At 46.3% G+C, this 17,895-nt stretch overlaps 1 protein-coding gene across 2 annotated transcripts in view; it reads left to right on the top strand.

The window, feature by feature from the left end:
* The window catches only part of GRK3 (G protein-coupled receptor kinase 3), a 240,394-nt gene that overhangs the window by 12,066 nt on the left and 210,433 nt on the right, over positions 1-17,895 (top strand). Inside the window, exon 1 of one of the 2 annotated variants that reach the window (XM_066603906.1) lies at positions 588-1,695. The exons of the other annotated variant lie outside the window; for it this stretch is intronic. Coding sequence (XP_066460003.1) covers positions 1,583-1,695 — 113 coding nt within the window. The 5' untranslated portion in view covers positions 588-1,582. Of the gene's footprint in view, positions 1-587; positions 1,696-17,895 lie in introns of those variants that run through there. 2 annotated transcript variants of the gene reach the window in all.

Below are 17,895 nucleotides of genomic sequence, written 5' to 3' on the forward strand. Positions count from 1 at the left end.
AAACACACAAAATAGAACAGACAGCGCTCGAAAATCACGGCACTGGAATGTGCCGTCTAGCGCCGTGATTGAGCGCACGTCTGAGAGGCTCCATTGAAAACAATGGGAGCCTCCGACAGCATTTGGCGCCGCGCTGAAAAAAACGGCTGTGTGAGAGTGGCCTGAGGGCTCCTCTTGGAACCTACGTTAGAGAACTGGACGAAATACCCGAACAGAGCAGGAAAACGGAATTCCTAAATTCTGATGTGAACAAACGCTTACTGAAGCTCAGAAAACCCCCTTTTTATAATCAATAAGACTTAAAACTGAACCGTTTTTGCCAGTTTTGCAGCTCCTGTGATGGAAATGCAAAACAGAAATCAAAACCACTGATGTGAACGAGCCCTTCACAAGAATGACGCGTCAGAATCTGTCGTGTAGCTACTGATGTGTATGAGGCGCTGTGTTGTAGCATGTGTGCAGACTGACTCCGGCTCCCCACAGCAGAGGCTCCGGCTCCAGGCTTTCCTGCAGTCCCTCTATCACAGGAGAGGAAGTAACAGACATCACGGCTTCTCATGGTAATACAGCCCTGCACACAACAAGAAGAGGCTGTCAGCACCCCAGGAAAGGAACATCCTGCACATTAGGAAAGATCCACCGATTGTCTTAAATCTAGAGGTCATTTGGAAGACCCTGGCTGCTTTGTGACCCCCACTCATCAGACCTTCATGGGGGCTAAAGCAGCTGTTACCCCCAGCACTGCAGAGAAGAGCGGATATTGCATCTACACAGCTGAGGATTTTTGTTACATTCCCCCTTTAATGTAACCAGGGTGCTCTTACTTACTGTCTCCTATGTAACCTGGATACATGCTCGGTGAGAACGCTATAGGGGAGGCACTTTGTGGTGTCTGCCATTGCAGCAGGAGGGAGAACCTTGTTTCCTGCATCGTGCTTTTCTTTCTATTTGTATATCTCTCCACATATTGTATAAATAGGCTTCTGGAATTATAGGACAGTCCACTGTTCCCTGCCAAAGCGGCGTAACCCAGTGAGCCTGGATGTGTGCGCCTAAATGCAACGAGATCTGCAATGTCAGAAGAGGAATTGAAAGGCGGCTTGTAAGCAGAACTGTCTGATTGCTCCTGAAGCAATCCAGCACTATGCTGAGAGCCCTGTGTCACTACATGGCACATACACGGGGTGGGAACCCACAATGAAGTAGTTAATCCGAACCCCATGGACTCCGGCTGCTAGTGCTAAATGAGCTCTACGTCTTCTCTCGGCAGTCGGCACACACCGGGATTTTTCTTCATATTGAACCTTTTGCTCTTTCCGGAGTATTTTGGGTTTTCTCAAGCACAACCGATTTGAGGAATGAATTTTAGGACATGATGAATGAATAATGCGCTTTGCTAAATATATAAGGCGCCGAATCCCAACGGACGTCACAATCTTTTAATGTGATGCTTCCTACATACTGAACGTTGGGGCCATCTTCTCCGGTTACAGCAAGGCGCTTTGTGGATCAGATTTGATTTTCACGGACGTGTGGTTGCTTTTTTACGTTTTTAGGGATTTATTTAAAAACCTAAATAAATATGGCGGACCTAGAAGCCGTGCTGGCTGACGTCAGCTATCTGATGGCCATGGAGAAGAGCAAGTCCACTCCGGCCGCCCGGGCCAGTAAGAAGATTGTGCTACCTGAGCCCAGGTAAATTACAGACGGGATGGTCTTTGTAGTAATGGTTGATAATTTTGCAGATAATGACTATAATGTCATACTTATTGTAATATGTAAGATAAGAAGTCGGCCCTATATGTTCCTTCTCATTATATTCTCTTAGGCTAACGGGTGTTTTACCAACTAACACCGTTGGATAGTAGTCCATGAAGACTTCATGTATGCGGCCATCTGAATGGGCCATGGAATTCCCAAATATGTGATGGCACTAGGCGGGTGGGATCTCCCTAAAGGATTCCCAGCGTTCCTTTGGTGGTTTCCTGGCCTGTTTTTGGTATAATATACATTCGCACCGACCTTTCAAGTCTTGTCTTGATTGATCTTCTTTCAGTCATCTTTAGAGGAACCGTATGTGCATGTGATGTTGATGAGCACATGTATATATGTATTTATATAGTATGCCTTTTTTGACTGTCATTATATAAAAGGTAGTACTTGTATGCGGCCTTTTTATATATTGTAATGGCAACTTGCATTACGGGGATCGTTCGTACAGTCTGATGCATCAATGACCTAAGTGCCAACTGCTCCTCTAATCCACATTGCCAGCTGTTGGCATGCACTGTTCACCTGGGCAGTGGTGCTTGCAGCCGATATAGCCGTTATTCCAGCAGTGTGTTTTGGAGCTCCGGATTGTTACTAGAATCGGGTAGCTCGGGTATCGGAGACGTTTATTTTGGTGGACTCACTGGTGTAAGATGGGCATTGTTGCCTGTCCACGGGTGATGATCCGCGAGAGATAAATCACCCGTGGATCTCGCTCTGCACAAAAATATGCTAAAAAGTTTTAGTCTGTTACTCGTGGTTGTTGCCTTTGCCAGGGCTTGCAGGCCAATGAAGAATGAATGTTGGTTAAAATAACCGCGGACACATTACGCTGGGAGAATAAGGTAATAATTTGCAGATGGTGGCTGAAATTTTGTATATAGGCAGTTTGTTACGTTGGCTCAATATTCTACAAGGGCGCTCAATGTAAGATCCATTGTAGCTTCACCGCATCATCTGTGAACAGGTAGATGTTCTTCTAGTTTCTGATTAGCCCAAGCCATGTAACATGTAAATAGTGGCATGTGTCCACCGCATTAATAGCTTTTATGTGCTCCTGGTTTGCCCATTTTGCAATATATCTACATTTGCCATGAGTGTGCTAGAACGCTGTAGAAGTGCTGTAAATGGTTAACAATGTAGTAACTCTGTATCCTTACCACAATTGTATTCTTAGGCCTAGTTCATATCTGTGCTGGAGGTAATGTTTGGCACAACTAAATGGAGCATACAGCGCTGGTTTATCGAGGACCATGCTGGAGGGACGCTAGCAGGGCGGACCGCTCCATAGGCAGTGGGGTCCGTCTAGCGCCATTCATTTCCATCATAGGATGAAGCTGGTATTCAAATTTCTTGTTTCCACGATGGAACAGGGAAATGGAAAACCAAAAGATGGTGCGAGCACCAAGTATTGTAAATTGGCAATGAATACTGTGGCTTTCCAGGCATGTTGGTTCACAAGCAAAATTTGTACTCGTGTATGTTTTTGTAGGAATTGGGCGCCAATAGGCATACTTTTCTCTTCTTCTGTCAGCCTTTTCTTGACATTTATAACTACCGTAGATACACAGAGAAGGGCGACTTCATGATTCTGTAGACTGTTCTAAAGACTATGTGCCTGTTCTCGGGCCCTTACTCTTTACTCTGATAGTTGCTGCATGTTGGTGAAGCCATAAGTATATTGTATTTGCGGTCTTTAGAACCCTAGTAGGGTCAGGCTCACAAGGGTGTATCTCACTGCCGGCCGCCCATGACAGACATGCAGTAAGTACACAATTACATTGCATACTTGCTGCATGCCACTAATTGCCATATACTATCTTGTGCATGTGCGTGTAATACGTGTCAAGGTAGAACATGCTGCAATTTTTCTTGCGCGTGAACTTTGCACAATTCGTACGAGTGGCAAAATGCCTGCCTTTGGATGAAGGGTACAGCATATTACGTGCGCAAACCCCACGTGTGTAATACACTATTACCATACATCTGTGTGAATCCACTCTAAGGCCTTACGTCCACGGGCAGATCTGATTCCGCATGCGAGAGCCTGCAGCGGAATCCGACCCTGCCTGCGGCCGAGGACACTGCGGGTCTCCCACTTACCCCTTCGGGTCTTCATTTTCTTCACTGTGCATGTGTGCAGAAGTGCCGGCAGCTTTCCCACAGAATTTGCGCCCCGTCTATAATTCATGCACGGACAGGCTGCGGATCAGACGGCTTCCATTGACTTCAATGGACGTCGTCCGTGTGGGATCCGCTCTAAAATGGCGCATGCCTTTTTTTTTTCTTCTTTCTCCGGACCTGCATGCTTTATTTAATTTACGGACGTCCATGTCTCCCTATGGGATGGTTGATTTGCAGATTCCGCAAATCAAATCTGCCCGTGGGCATTGCGCCTAAGGCTATATTCTATTCACATGGTCGAGTGCAATGAGAAAATTGGTGAAAATTTGACCTACATCGCACCCGTTTACCAGTGATTTTTCAGCAATTTTCAGGCAGGTAAAAAAAATAAAAAAAACCTGGTATTTGCATCAATGTACTGCAGTTTTCACATTGAATGTGATTCCAATAGTTGATACGGTAAAAAAAGAAATCTGTTGCACTCACATGCAAATGTCATGGCAAGTGAGTGCGATTTCTTTTTTTTTTTTTTTTTTTTTTTTTTTTGCTCCCATAGCAAATAACGGAACAAGAATTGCCCAAAAATAGGGCATTCTGGAATTTTTCTGTATCTGAGAGAAAAATCGTTAACATGTATTAACCCATTGGGTTCTTTCCTCGCAATCGAACAAAACTTGTACATTAACCTCGTCCGTGTGAATATGGCCTGTTGCAGATTTTGGATACTACAGCAAAACAAGTAGATGAACAATCGGGTAGTCGCTGATTTTGAAAAATACTCCAATTCCGTAATTACTATCATTCCCTTTTTTAAGGAGGAGCAACCTTGTATATAAGGGGACAAAAAGCAGCTGCTATTCTGTCCAGTTTACTGGCACCTGTGTAAAACGTTCCTCTCTGACCCTCGGATTAGTGAGGACCGCAGGAGGCCGGACCCCTTAGTGATGAAATGGCTATGATTTGTACGGTGCAGGCTTGGTAGAACGTGGCAGGTTGATGGTCTGTTCCTATTGATGCGGAGTCGGGATTTGTAATGGGGTTTTAATGCCGCCTTCTGTTGCGGCCGTTGTATCTGATGAGGTGGTCTTACTGGATATTCGGTGGGTTACACTTGTGTGAGAAACGTCAGAAAGGATGAACTCTGAGTATTCAACACCTTCCAAGCAAGAGACCTTGTAATTTCTTCTAGGCTGTGTAGCTGGCGGCAGTGGGACCCCGCTACACGTAGTATATCCTGTACAAAGCGGTCTGTGGGTGGCATAATGGGCCGCGCTGCAAGGCCCCTGCGGACCAGCGGTTCTTCATAGAGGCAGCGACCAGGGCACGTTACCCGCTTATCACATAACAGAACAATTTTGTTGTTGAGCATCAAATTGTAAGATCTACATCTGCTGGCGCATCAGATATTGTCAGGCGATTCTGAAGACAGGGTTTTTTGTTTTTTTTTCTTTAAAGAATGTTTTTCCAATCTTTTTGTTTTCCTTTTATTAGAATTGGTGAACTCGTCTGACATTGTGACAGTGTGCGGTTCTGTGCGTCTCGGCTCTAGGGAGTCAGTGGGCAACGTATACCGCCCTATGCCTATGTCCTGGCATACACTGGCGCCGTCTGTCAGTTCTACATCCGGAAGTCTTCACAATGTATACTGCATTAAAAATCTTAAGCTGCAACGCCCACTGATGCTGAGGCAGCTCAGTAAAAAGTGTCAAAAACATGCAGAAAATGGAACATAGAGCATTCGTTTTAGTGCGTTGTAAACCCTGCGCTAAAATGAATGGCGGCTTAGTGCAGGGTTTTTACCGGGCGTTGAAAATGCCTACTAAATGCTGTGAAAAAAAAACAAAACAAAACACCTGTGTGAGAGAGACCTAAGAGTCTGCTACAGAAAAAGCAAAAGGGTATAGTGGGCAGTGTATGCCCAAGGGGCACTCTATTGGGTGCGTAGGGTCCCACGGACACATTTTGCCATACACACTGCGAGCTTTCGCAGCACATGCGCCAAACCTGCTTACAGAGCAAAATTTGCACAAAGCCTGACCCGGACAGATATATCTTCAGCCATTAGACCTGAATGTCGGACTCTGGATATACTGGGACCACTAGAGCAATGAAGGCGGAGGGGGCTGCCTTGTATTAGCAGATGCTTAGCGGAGTGTGATCAGAAGGATGAAGTATCACTCTATGACAGAGCAAGAGGAAGTGCTGCAACGACTTCTGTGGAAGCGTAAAGGCCAGGACTGGGGGAGGGGCCATCCCAGCAAATAACCAAATGTGTAGTCTGGAGCAGATGCAGGAGAAGTGGGTAGAACTAAAAGTCTCACCGGTGGTGACAAAATGGGGAAAAACCTGTTAGAATTGGTAATTTGCTGAAATGATGGTATCTTCCCAAGTAATCCTATAGACAGAAGAGCAGAGGATGCTGGGAGAATCAAGGATCATGTCTTTACCAGTTTTATATGGCTATAAGCTGCATCGGGGGGCCTGTGGCTGCATGCGCCCCCTATTTATTGAAATGCCCTTAGATGGCTATTGGTTGCATGTGCCTATGTCCATCCTCGGGGTACGGGCAGCTCACAGGACTGGATGTACGATTGGCCATATAGCTGCCTGAAAAATGGATTTATTCTCACTAATTCAAAGGAGTCACTAATTGCCCCTTGCGTCTGTATTCCAGACCTAATCGCATGTCTTTTCAGATCCGCGTTGCAGATTTGGGGTCCACTTTGAATGGAATGGGCAATTCTTGGCCGTACATTAGTATCCCATAATGCACGCAGTGTGTCCGTGTAGAAAACCATGATTGCGACTTGCATTATTGTGTTATTATATGATCAGTATGCACTTCTCTTCATTGTTCTCACTGTAAGATATTAACAGACGTTTGTGCGAGCGCACCCTTGGGGATGATTCATGGGAACGAGGATCTTGCATGCGTTTTGTGCGATTCGAGATGCGCACAACTCGCACGAATATGAAATCCATTCTTTTGAATAGACTTATTCACACCAGCAATTTCTTTTTGCATTGTGGTAAAAAAGAATGTTATGAGATATAGATATAGATATATAGATAGATATAATTTTTGTTTTTTAATTCTTTTGGCGTCCCTGAAGAACCCCTTTGCCCATTGTTTTCAATAAGAAACACTTGCGACCCTTTGATGTGCGTGAAACACGCGCCTGAGGATCGCTATAATGCAAGGCTGCTTTAAATAAACGCCTCGCATCGGCATGAAAAATCCACATCAAAAACTGCGGCAAAATTCACTGCAGATTTCAACCCTGCAATTAAAGGGTGAAACCTGCTACAGATCACCTCAAAAACTGGATCCAAATCTGCATCAAACGAGCACATTTTGGGGTGAATGTGTAGGGAAATGGGCCAGGTGTGAACACACCCTGAGGCGGACATAGATGTTGCTAATGGTTTTTCTAGTGACAAATCCTTTTCCAATTAACACTTTTTCCTTCTTACATTGTATATTGGCAGCTGTCCCTGGCATGATTGCGCCACCATAGCGGGCGCCGGGATTGTGTTAATATGCAGCGCTAGTTCTTTTATAAATTGGACACATTTATTTCCCAAAAGCAGCGTGTTTTAATGTAAGATAAAGAAATTTGCCAAAGGTCAGACAGATCTGGCACCAGTTCTCCAAACAATCCGGGAACTGGAAGGCTTCGCTTACCCTCCTTCCGTCTTAGCAGGACCTTCATCTAGACGGTGCAGTGTAAAACCTGTAATAGACGGCTGGCTGGTTGATTCTCTGTGCCATGGTCGCCTATAAACTAGCTATATAGCGTTTTATTCTCATGTGATGTCTTATTGTAACACATCTTGAAAATGCAGCCAAAAATACAGCATTTCATTGCCGATATTAACCCTTTCCAATCCACTGTCTGGCCTCTGAAGACATTATGATTTAAGGCTGTATAACTCCGATATTGGAAGACGGCCGTCGGGGTTCTCTTACTGTATGTTGCCAGCCTCTCTGCTGTCTGAGCCTAACCAACGTGTCACCTCATGCAGTACTGGCTTTAGCCAGCATATAGCCCCCTAGGAAAACCAGGATACAAATTGGATTGGAAAGGGTTAAAGGGGTTCAGTATCTCTAATACATACTTCGCCCTCTATGTATATGCCTGCCTCGCCAGGGCCTTTAATAATGCAGGAGGCAATAGTCCCCTATGTAATAAGCCTTGGATAAGACCGCCATGCTTCACCCCGTCTCTGAAGACCGCGACGAGCTGTTGTCCTGTCTCTGCAGAACTACTACAGTTTCACACAGAGTTTTGCATCAAAAAGTCATTTTTCTCATCAAAAAATGCTGCAGAAGTTGTTGGCTGAGGTCAACGGGAAATATGACTTGCAAAAGTAACAGAATGGGCACTTTCATGGCTGAATTTTAAAAAGAGCCAATTTACTCATTTATTTATTAAGCTAATGCGTTCTCCTAGATATGAGATACGTTTTCCCAGAAAGGGTTCTCTGTAGGGAAGATGCCTGAAAAAAGACGGATGGGCATTTAAAAAAAAGGCCTGTAAAGGTATGTGTGGATTTCCCGTGCCGACCCTCCACATTTACAGTGCCGACTTTAAAAATCTTGTTCTCGCACTGCGGAAAAGATCCGCTGCAGAAAAGGCCCCGCGGTGTGGAATATACATCCACAGCGTGTTCGTTATAGCAATGGATGTTTGCTGTAGGATCCACCTCTTCGATTAAGGGCGAGAATTCTGCATCAAGTTCCACCTCCAAAACCGGACCAAGTAGTTCAGTTTTGGATGTGGAATTCGCACTGCGGATCTGTTGCGGAATAGCAGCTGTGAACATTCGCAGCAAAGCTGCCCTGTCAGCACAGCTGAAAACGCAGCCAAAGATGCTGGGGAAAAAAAAATCAATACTCCCCTAGCTGGCGCTGTCCGGGGCCCTCCCGCTGCTCTCCAGAGCTCCCGGCACTTGTCATCACAAACAGAGGATCTTTTGCTAGTGACGGGGTTTGAAGACCTTGACTCCAGCAAGAGATTGCTCTGATTGTCTCAGCCCGCTGAGTGTCAGCAGGCTCAGCCAATCACAGCCAGCGCTAGATGCATCAATGACAACCATTCATTGTTCTGATTGGTTCTGAAGCGCTGACTCCGCCAATCAGAGCAATCTCTCGCTGGGAGGCGGGTTTGACAAGTGCCCAGAGAACAGCGGTGGGGAACCCGATAGCACCAGCTAGGGGAGTACTCCCTTTTTTTTTTAAAGGTAGTGCAGCTAGCGCTTGCGTTTAGCGCTGCCACAAACGTGGTACCAAGTTGTGGCACGTTTTCAGCAGTGCTGTAACCGCTGCCCGTTCATTTCAATGGGCGACGCAGTGCTGAAAACGGCCGAAGATGGAACATGCATCGCTGTCAAAGTGCAGCGTTTTGACACTTGTGTGAGCAAACCTCATTGAAATGAATCGGTGCATTGTACAGCATTTAGCGCAGCGGTGAAAAGGCAGCGCTGTACAAAAACGTCTGTGTGAGGGAGGCCTTAGGGAAATAGGCAATCGGGGAGTGTTTCCCATTGTTTTACATGAAGCTTCGCATGCCCCCTGCACGTGGTGCGATGCTGCTGCCGGCTCCATTGAGAGCTATACGCGATGTGAGGGCATACCCACAGATCTAGACCGTGGGGTTCGTATTTGTGCATCTCGCAACGCACAAGTCTCAGTTTTTTTTTACCCATATGAAGGCGGCCTAAGGGTGCGTTCACACACATACTGGTGCAGATTTTCTTGTGGATTTTGGTACAGATCTGCCGCAGATTTCACCCTTCTGAATTGAATTCAAATTTAAAGGGGTTGTCTCTCGGCAAACATCAAAATTTAACATTACCCCATTCCCCCGTCACCCCCCCTGGCATAAAATAGCAATTTAAAGCGGTTTTTAAATCGCTTGCTACTCACCGATCTGACGAAATATGAAGTTTTAAAAATCTTCTCCCTAAGATGGCCGCCGGTCCTTTCCCAGGGATGCACTGCGGTTTTCTCCCATGGTGCACCGCGGGTCTTCTCCCATGGTGCACCATGGGCTTTGTGCGGTCCATTGCCGATTCCAGCCTCCTGATTGGCTGGAATCGGCACACGTGACGGGGCGGAGCTACGATGACGACGCGGTGACCAGCTCTCCGGCACGAGCGGCCCCATTCACCAGCCAGAAGCACGGACTGCGCAAGCGCGTCTAAAAGCGCCAGAAGACATCAGAATTAGACGGAGCCATGCAGACGGGGACGCTAGCAACGGAGCAGGTAAGTGAATAACTTCTGTATGGCTCATATTTAATGCACGGTGTACATTACAAAGTGCATTAATATGGCCATACAGAAGTGCATGACCCCACTTGCTGCCGCGAGACAACCCCTTTAAGAGGTGAAATCTGCAAACCGGCCATGCGTGAAGGCACCCTAAAGAACCTTGGAACCAATGTATATGGGTGCCTTCACTTTTGCGAGAAAATATCAAGTTTTTTGAACGATGCTGCAGTGATTTTTTTTTCAATGGCTTCATTCCCATTTGCGATGTTTTCACACATGCGCGGTGGTTTGAAAAAAATGGTAGCCTGTCCTATCGTTCTGTGTTTTTTTTTATTTTCTAGCCCATGTTTCCCTATGGAGTCTCCTTTTTATCGCATTGCAACGCCCAAACTTGTGATGTTAGGCATTTTTAACATTAGAAACTCCTATTAAAGCATCGCTGATGCTCAAAAATCACCTTAACAGAATCGCGATGTTGATTTTTTTTTTGCGTTCGCCAGTGTGACGGAGCCCTCATGGCATTTTTCCAAGCCTTCTAAAAGCCTAGGAAGGGAGCGGGTTAGGGATGAGCGGGAGACTGCAGCGCTCCTAATTCCTCAGGTGACATGCACGCCGGTGTCAGGGCCCTGTTGTGCCGTTAATAACTTTCTTAGGCTTATTAGATGAGCGGTCTCGCGAGGAGGAAGAATCCTCCATAGACCGTACAATGCTGTCGGCACATGCAGATGGGAGGGTAATGGCTTCTGTGCTTCCTTTAGGGACTTTCTGGAGGATATATAGTAAAATTGAATCATCTCTTCTAATAGATTCTGCTGTTTATTAGGCCTGCGGTGCCATACAGAATGATGGCTGCATACTAGCTGTTGTGCTCCTCTGCAGGGAAATGCCCTTGTCCCATCAGCCTTTGCTGCATACGTACCCCTTTCTGGGGTCTCGCATCCTAATGATTGGGGGTCCCAGTCATGCCTGTGGATAGGTGATAAATGTCCATTGTGGGAAAACCCTTTCTAGGTGTCTTATGGTCACAGGTCAAGGAATAAGCTTCTTAAAGCCCTTCTCTTTATCCCCTTCTCATTTAGGGATAACCAGTGCTAAAGGCAATCCAGTTGTATCAACTGATGGGATCAGTGATTTTCGTGGCGTTCACGACGGTCTTCCTGGTTTCTTCTTTTTGGTTACTTTTCCCGCTCTGTCTCATTACAACAGCGAGTTAAGATACCACCCATACGCAATGTAATGGGTGGCATTGATTACGCGCCCATAGAGAGCAATGAGCTCTCTTGCATGTAATGCGCCGCAAAATAGAGCATGCTGCGTACTTTTTGGTGCTCGCAGATTACACAATTCCTAAACACAAAAGGGAGCAGAACTGCGTGTATGGCAATGCTTTTGATTGCCTGCGAATTACCGTGTATCACGCTTGTATAGCGCAGGCGTAATACGCGGTAATCGTACGCTCGTGTGAGCCTGGCTCAAGTCACATGAAAAGGACATTTTGTTGAAAAGAAAATGTTTCTTGCATCCAAGTATAAATCTAAATTAAGGGCTCAGCACATTTGCAGATCATTTGCTTTCTTTGTACTAAAATTTTAATTTTGCATTTTTTTTTCTTCCTCCGTTTTGAATTGATGTATTGAGCCTTAAGTTTCCATTGGAATCGGACAGATGTTGACCTCCACCACTTTCAGACATGTGACTCAGGCTCAATGCACACAGACGGACATTTGCTCCGGAATCCGCAGCAGGCGTCCGAACCGTGGATCCACAGCAAATTCCACTCATAGCATACTATGGGAAATCCATTCTTCACGCACACGCGAGGAAACCAATTGCCGTTTACGTTCACGAATGGAAAAAAAAATTAGCTGTCCGATCCGCTGCCTTTCGACAATTACCATTGCAGACGGGCCAAGGATTTTGCGCCGTGGCGGGAAAAAAAAAAATCTGTACTGTGCAATGGCGAGCCGCCGGGTCCATCTGCAGTACAGATGAAGACGCTGATGGAGCAGGTAACCGCAGACACTGCTGCCAGGGTCTGATTCCGCTGCGGGTTCCCATTTGCGGATTTTGACCCGGCCGTGTGTATGAAGCCTAAGGCTACATTCCCACGGGCTACATTCAAAAACGCCTCACATCGCTTTTGTGTAATGGCGGTTCTCAGGCGCATGTTTCACGTGTGCTAGAGGATCGCACGTGATTACCATTGATTTCAATGGGAAACATCACATCGCACTCAGGTGGACATCACACTTTAACAATAATGGGCGATGGCGTTCCGAGAGGACTTGCAGCTATTACCTAGCAGCATCGCTGCGCAAGAAAAAAACTGCTCATGTGAATGACTACATTCAATATGGTGTTCATAGTCGCATGTTTTGTGCCTCTTGTAATGCAAAAAACTCACCGAGATTTGCACTTGTGTGCATGTAGCCTAAGGCCTCCCTCACACAGGCGTTTGCAGAAACGCAGCGTTTTTCAATGCTGCGCTTACTGCGGTTTCAACAGCGTTATCATGAATTTTTTGCAACATTTGGCTGCGTTTTCAGCACCAAGGATGCTGAAAAGAAAAAAAAGTCAATGCTCTCCTAGCTGGTGCAGTCCCAGTCCCTGCCGCTGCTCTGATCGCTGACATAGGATCTTTTGCTCGTGACGGGGTTTGAAGAACCTGCCTCCAGCAAGAGTTTGCTCTGATTGGCTGAGCCCACTGAGTGTCAACAGGGTCAGCCAATCACAGCCAGTGCTAAATGCACCTATCACAGCCATTCATTGAATAGCTGTGATTGGTGCATCGAGCGCTGGCTCTGATGTGGCGGAGCTGGCGTTCCTGAACCAATCAGAGCAGTCTCTCGCTAGGAGGCAGAGATTTCAATCCTAGTCACTGGCAATTGATGGTTCATTGGCTTGACAAGTGGCCAGTAGCCTGCATTGAGCCCCAGAGAACAACAGAGCAGCTAGCGCTTGCGTTTAGCACTGCCAAAAACGTGGTGCCAAGTTGTGCCACATTTTCAGCAGCGCCTGAACTGCTGCCCATTCACTTCAATGGGGCAACGCAGCACTGAAAACAGCAAAAGATAGAACACTCATCGCTGTCAAAGCGCAACGTTTTGATGCTTGTGTGATCAGCCCCATTGAAATGAATGGGAGTGTTGTATACAAAAACGTCTGCGTGACGGAGGCCGTAAATGGAACCTGTCACTAGGGAAACTGCTGCCCAAATAACCACTGCATTTATTTAGGGTTTGCATTATCCCTCCATGAGAATGAACTGCAAACAGGGGATAAAGATAAGGTCTTTAGGAAGCTTACTCCCCAACCGGCCTCCACTTCTCCCGTCGCCATAATGCGGTTCCACGCGCGATAAAGCAGGGCTATTCAGTGAGTTGCGCCAACGCTAGACATGTTGAGGCTTATGTATGAAGCCTTTTACGCTGGCGTGATTTGCGATGGAATAATGGCATACTCTTAAGTATAACCTATTATATCTCGCTAGTCTTACAATTGTGGGCATGGCTTCTGCGTATCAGATGTTTCCAGAACATTTGAGTCTGAATGTCAGAAAACGGGTGCAGAAAGTAAGTGCAGATTAGAGCAAGGTGCATCTCAGAAAGACGTGTTTTTGGGATTCGCTTCCAACATATCTTGCAGAAATTGTTTGTCTCAGCAAATGCTTATTTAAGGCCGGGCTCACACGGCCGGGTTGGATTCCGCATGTGGGAGGCTGGTAGCAGATTCCAGCTGTGAGCCCGGCCGGCGACCCTGCGTATGGCACTTTACTGTATTGCATTGACCATGGAGGCTCGCAGGCGGTGCAGTACAGTTTTTTTTTTTTTGTTTGTTTTGTTTGTATTTCCCGCACCGTGGCTTAGCGATGACGCGGGTGCCCACATGCAATGTTAACTGTGTATGGGCTGCACGCCTCCATTGACATCAGTGGTGGCCGTCCATGTTGATTCGGCAGTAAAGTAGAGCATGCTGCGATTTTACGTCCACTTGCGGAGTATGCAACTCGTATCCACAAGTCTGCTGAAAAATTCGAAAAGGTATGCCTTTCAATGCCTGTTTTTTAACGCAGATCATCTGTGAGGACGCCGATCGCAGAATCTAATTCAAATTCGGTTGTGTGCGATTAGCCTTAGGGCTCATGCCCACGGCCGTGACGGACTCCACCAGCGGAATATCGCAGCGGAGTCCGTCACGGCGCCCCCCCCCCCAAAGACCCCATACTCACCTCCCAGATCCGCTGTGCGTGTCCCACCTGACACGCCGACGTGCATGCGCCGTACAGCACATGACGCGGCCGGCGGTGGACGGGGTCGTGTATCCACGCGATACTTCCACTGTACTGACAGCGGAAGTATAGCGTGACCGCCGGCTTCCATTGATAGGCCGTGCGCATTCCTGTGGCAAATAGAACATGCAGCGGTTTATTCCGCGGTAGAATTCCGCAGCGTGAACATAGGTTCTATTGAACCTAATAGCCCAAATAGCTGTGGTGTAACACCGAGTTTCCGCTGCGTTTTACGCGGCAGATATCCAGCCGTGGGCATTAGCCCTTCAACTCTGCTTCTGCATATTGTAGGGCAGTTTCCAGTTTAGGATTATGCAGTAGGATTAGGATGGTTTACTAGGTTTATGCTTCTGTTTATAAATAAATTGCTATCACTAAAAATATTGACAGGGGGCATTTGTGTCAAATGAAATTTATGTCCTAGGTGGGGACATGGTCTTCACTGCCTCATTTGTGTCAAGTTTATGTCCCAAGGGGACACGATCTTTGCTTGATCCAGCTCTTCCATAGCTTGTGGCTAAGCAGTAGTAGGGCGTCTGTGACTCGGTGATCTTGCCCTAAAAGAAGAAAACATGCATCCTCCTCTGAAATGTAAAAGTGAATACATTCCCCCCGCCCCCAATCAATCTGTCCCATGTTTATGTATTGGAACAATGTAGCAATTGAGCATGTGCTATACTGGATAAACTGATGTGATTCCACTACAGGACATTTGGGAGGTCTGATAAGCATTCAAATATGTCATTTTAAATGTCTGTCTATTGCAGGAAATGTCCCCTGACACAGCAAGTGCAACATTTTTTTTTTTCATCCAAAGTTCATTGGTAGTTGTGGTGGATTAGTCCTCCAGCACAATGACTTATATCTGTCTTCTATCTGCAGTAATGTGCGACTTCTCCATTCTGATTTGTGTTGAGAAGGATTGTCCCAGAATCCACACTTGGCACCTGCCAATAGGATATTACATAGTAGCACTGAGTTGTGGTCTTTGTGCTGGATACTTATCATGCACATGTCAATTTCTGCCTAGTACCATGTTGGCACTTTTAATTAATAGCTTTTAATGTTTTATCCATGCACATGTCAATTTCTGCCTAGTACCATGTTGGCACTTTTAATTAATAGCTTTTAATGTTTTATCCTTTAGTGTGTATGATTGCTGTGACAGCTCTTCAGCATCGGTCTGCTGCAGCTTCCATGTGGCTCGCTGCTTGAGGGCTATTTTTGAATTGTTTTGACTTGTTTTCAATCACATGGAAGTCGCATGTCTATTTAAGTTTCTTTTTTCCATTCATTGTGGTGGTATGATGCTTTATTTACAAGAAAGCCTGATAGGAAAACAGGCTGCAGCAGCGCTAGGACTGAGGTGTGTGGCCCTGTCTCCTGAATTTGGCCTGTACTGTCCCCTGTTTTCCTTCTGACCCCTAGCAGATGAACAACGTCATTTTCTAGTGTAACGATGGTGGCCGGTCCCTACAATCCTGAACACTCGGCGAGCGTCCTGTGATGCCGCGGCCGTCTACACAGAAGTGCATGATTCCGTGCTCGTTTCTGTTGCGGTTTCAGCCTCTTCTCAATTTGTTCACCTCTTCTTGTTCTCATTTTATGTCAAAATATCCTATTATGTAAGTGCTCCATAGAAGCCGTATTTTCGCTTTCTACTGTTGACTGCCTGCTTTGTTCCTCCGGCACATTACCGCAGTAGACAATTGCCTGCTGATGTGTGGAGCGTGCGGGAAAGCAACAGGTTTCATAATACACGTCTCTTGTGTAGCGGATGAACTACGTTTTCTGTGACAGCGGGGGTCCTGCGCTCTACTTTCTTCCTCCTTTGTGGTGTTGGTTATGTAGCTTTGTAGCCGGCTGTACTGCACCAGGCTTTCTGCTTGCTATGTCACTCGGCTCCTCTTTGATATGCTTGTTTTCAATATCTGTCTCTGGTTTTGGTGCCTTTTCGGGCTTCAGACTAGAAGTGCTCTACGGCGAGTTAGATTTTGTTTGCTTTCCTGAATTTTTAACGGACATACAGTATACGCACGCTCAAGCTGCTTCGTTAGGACTACAATTATCTGGTATTCATAATTCAGGAGCTAAATTCAGATTTTAGGTGGTTTTGCATATTGCTAACGCCACAAAGTCTACTGTTAAAGGGGTTGTCTTGCGGCAGCAAGTGGGGTTATACACTTCTGTATGGCCATATTAATGTACTTTGTAATGTACATCGTGCATTAAATATGAGCCATACAGAAGTTATTCACTTACCTGCTCCGTTGCTGGCGTCCCCGTCGCCATGGATCCGTCTAATTCTGATGTCTTCTCGCTTTTTTAGACGCGCTTGCGCTGTGCGGTCTTCTTCCTGGTGAATGGGGCCGCTCGTGCCGGAGAGCTGGTCCTCGTAGCTCCGCCCCATCACGTGTGCCGATTCCAGCCAATCAGGATGCTGGAATTGGCAATGGACTGCACAGAGCCCACGGTGCACCATGGGAGAAGACCCGCGGTGCATCGTGGGTGAAGATCCCGGCAGCCATCTTGGTGAAGGAGGAAGAAGAAGGAAGACGTTGCAGAGCGGGGATTCGGGTAAGTAATAAAATTTTTTTTTTTTTTTTTAACACATCCTTTGGGGTTGTCCTGCGCCGAACGGGGGGCCTATGGGAAAAAAAAAAAAAAAACGTTTCGGCGCGAGACAACCCCTTTAAACCTCAGCTACAGCTTCTGTGCTAAGCTGTTCCTTATGCGACTGCTGGAATCTCTTCCGCTGTTGTTACTGGGACTGTAACAAGGGGGCGCCCTCTGCGTCTAGGTTTCTACAACGACATAGAAGGGGGTTCTTTACGGTAAGAGCAGTAAGACGGTGGAATTCTCTGCCCAAGGACGTGGTGATGGTGAATTCGAATAAGAGTTCAAGAGGGACACTGATGCCTTTCTTGAGCGATACAATATTATATGTTATCATTAATAACTTCAGAAGGGTCGGGGATTATTCTGATTGTCAGATTGGAGTCGGGAAGGATTTTTTTCCCCCTTAAATGGGGGGTAATTGGCTTTTACCTCATTGCTTTTTTGCCTTCCTCTGGATCAACATTGGGGGGGGGGGGGTAATAGGCTGAACTGGATGGACATATGACTTTTTTTTAGGGCTAACGTACTATGTAAATCCGTAGCTGTGTATAGTTGCTCGCAAAAGATCACCTAACTGAAACTTCTTTTCCATGAGCCATGGAACATTTGAGTGTATCAGGAGTGGATGTCTAAGGAGAAGGGTGATCTATAAGCAAATAAAAAGATTATCTGGAACTCTTACTGAATTGCCCCATTATTACAGGCCCCAGCCCTTGCACGATTGGAGTTTCTCTGTATGGAAATTGGATATGTGACCCCACAGTGAAAGATGAAATCAAGTCAGCATGTTTTTCCTGGATCAATTTCAATGTGACTTC

The sequence above is a fragment of the Eleutherodactylus coqui genome, chromosome 5 (genome assembly GCF_035609145.1).
Source record: "Eleutherodactylus coqui strain aEleCoq1 chromosome 5, aEleCoq1.hap1, whole genome shotgun sequence".
NCBI lineage: Eukaryota > Metazoa > Chordata > Amphibia > Anura > Eleutherodactylidae > Eleutherodactylus > Eleutherodactylus coqui.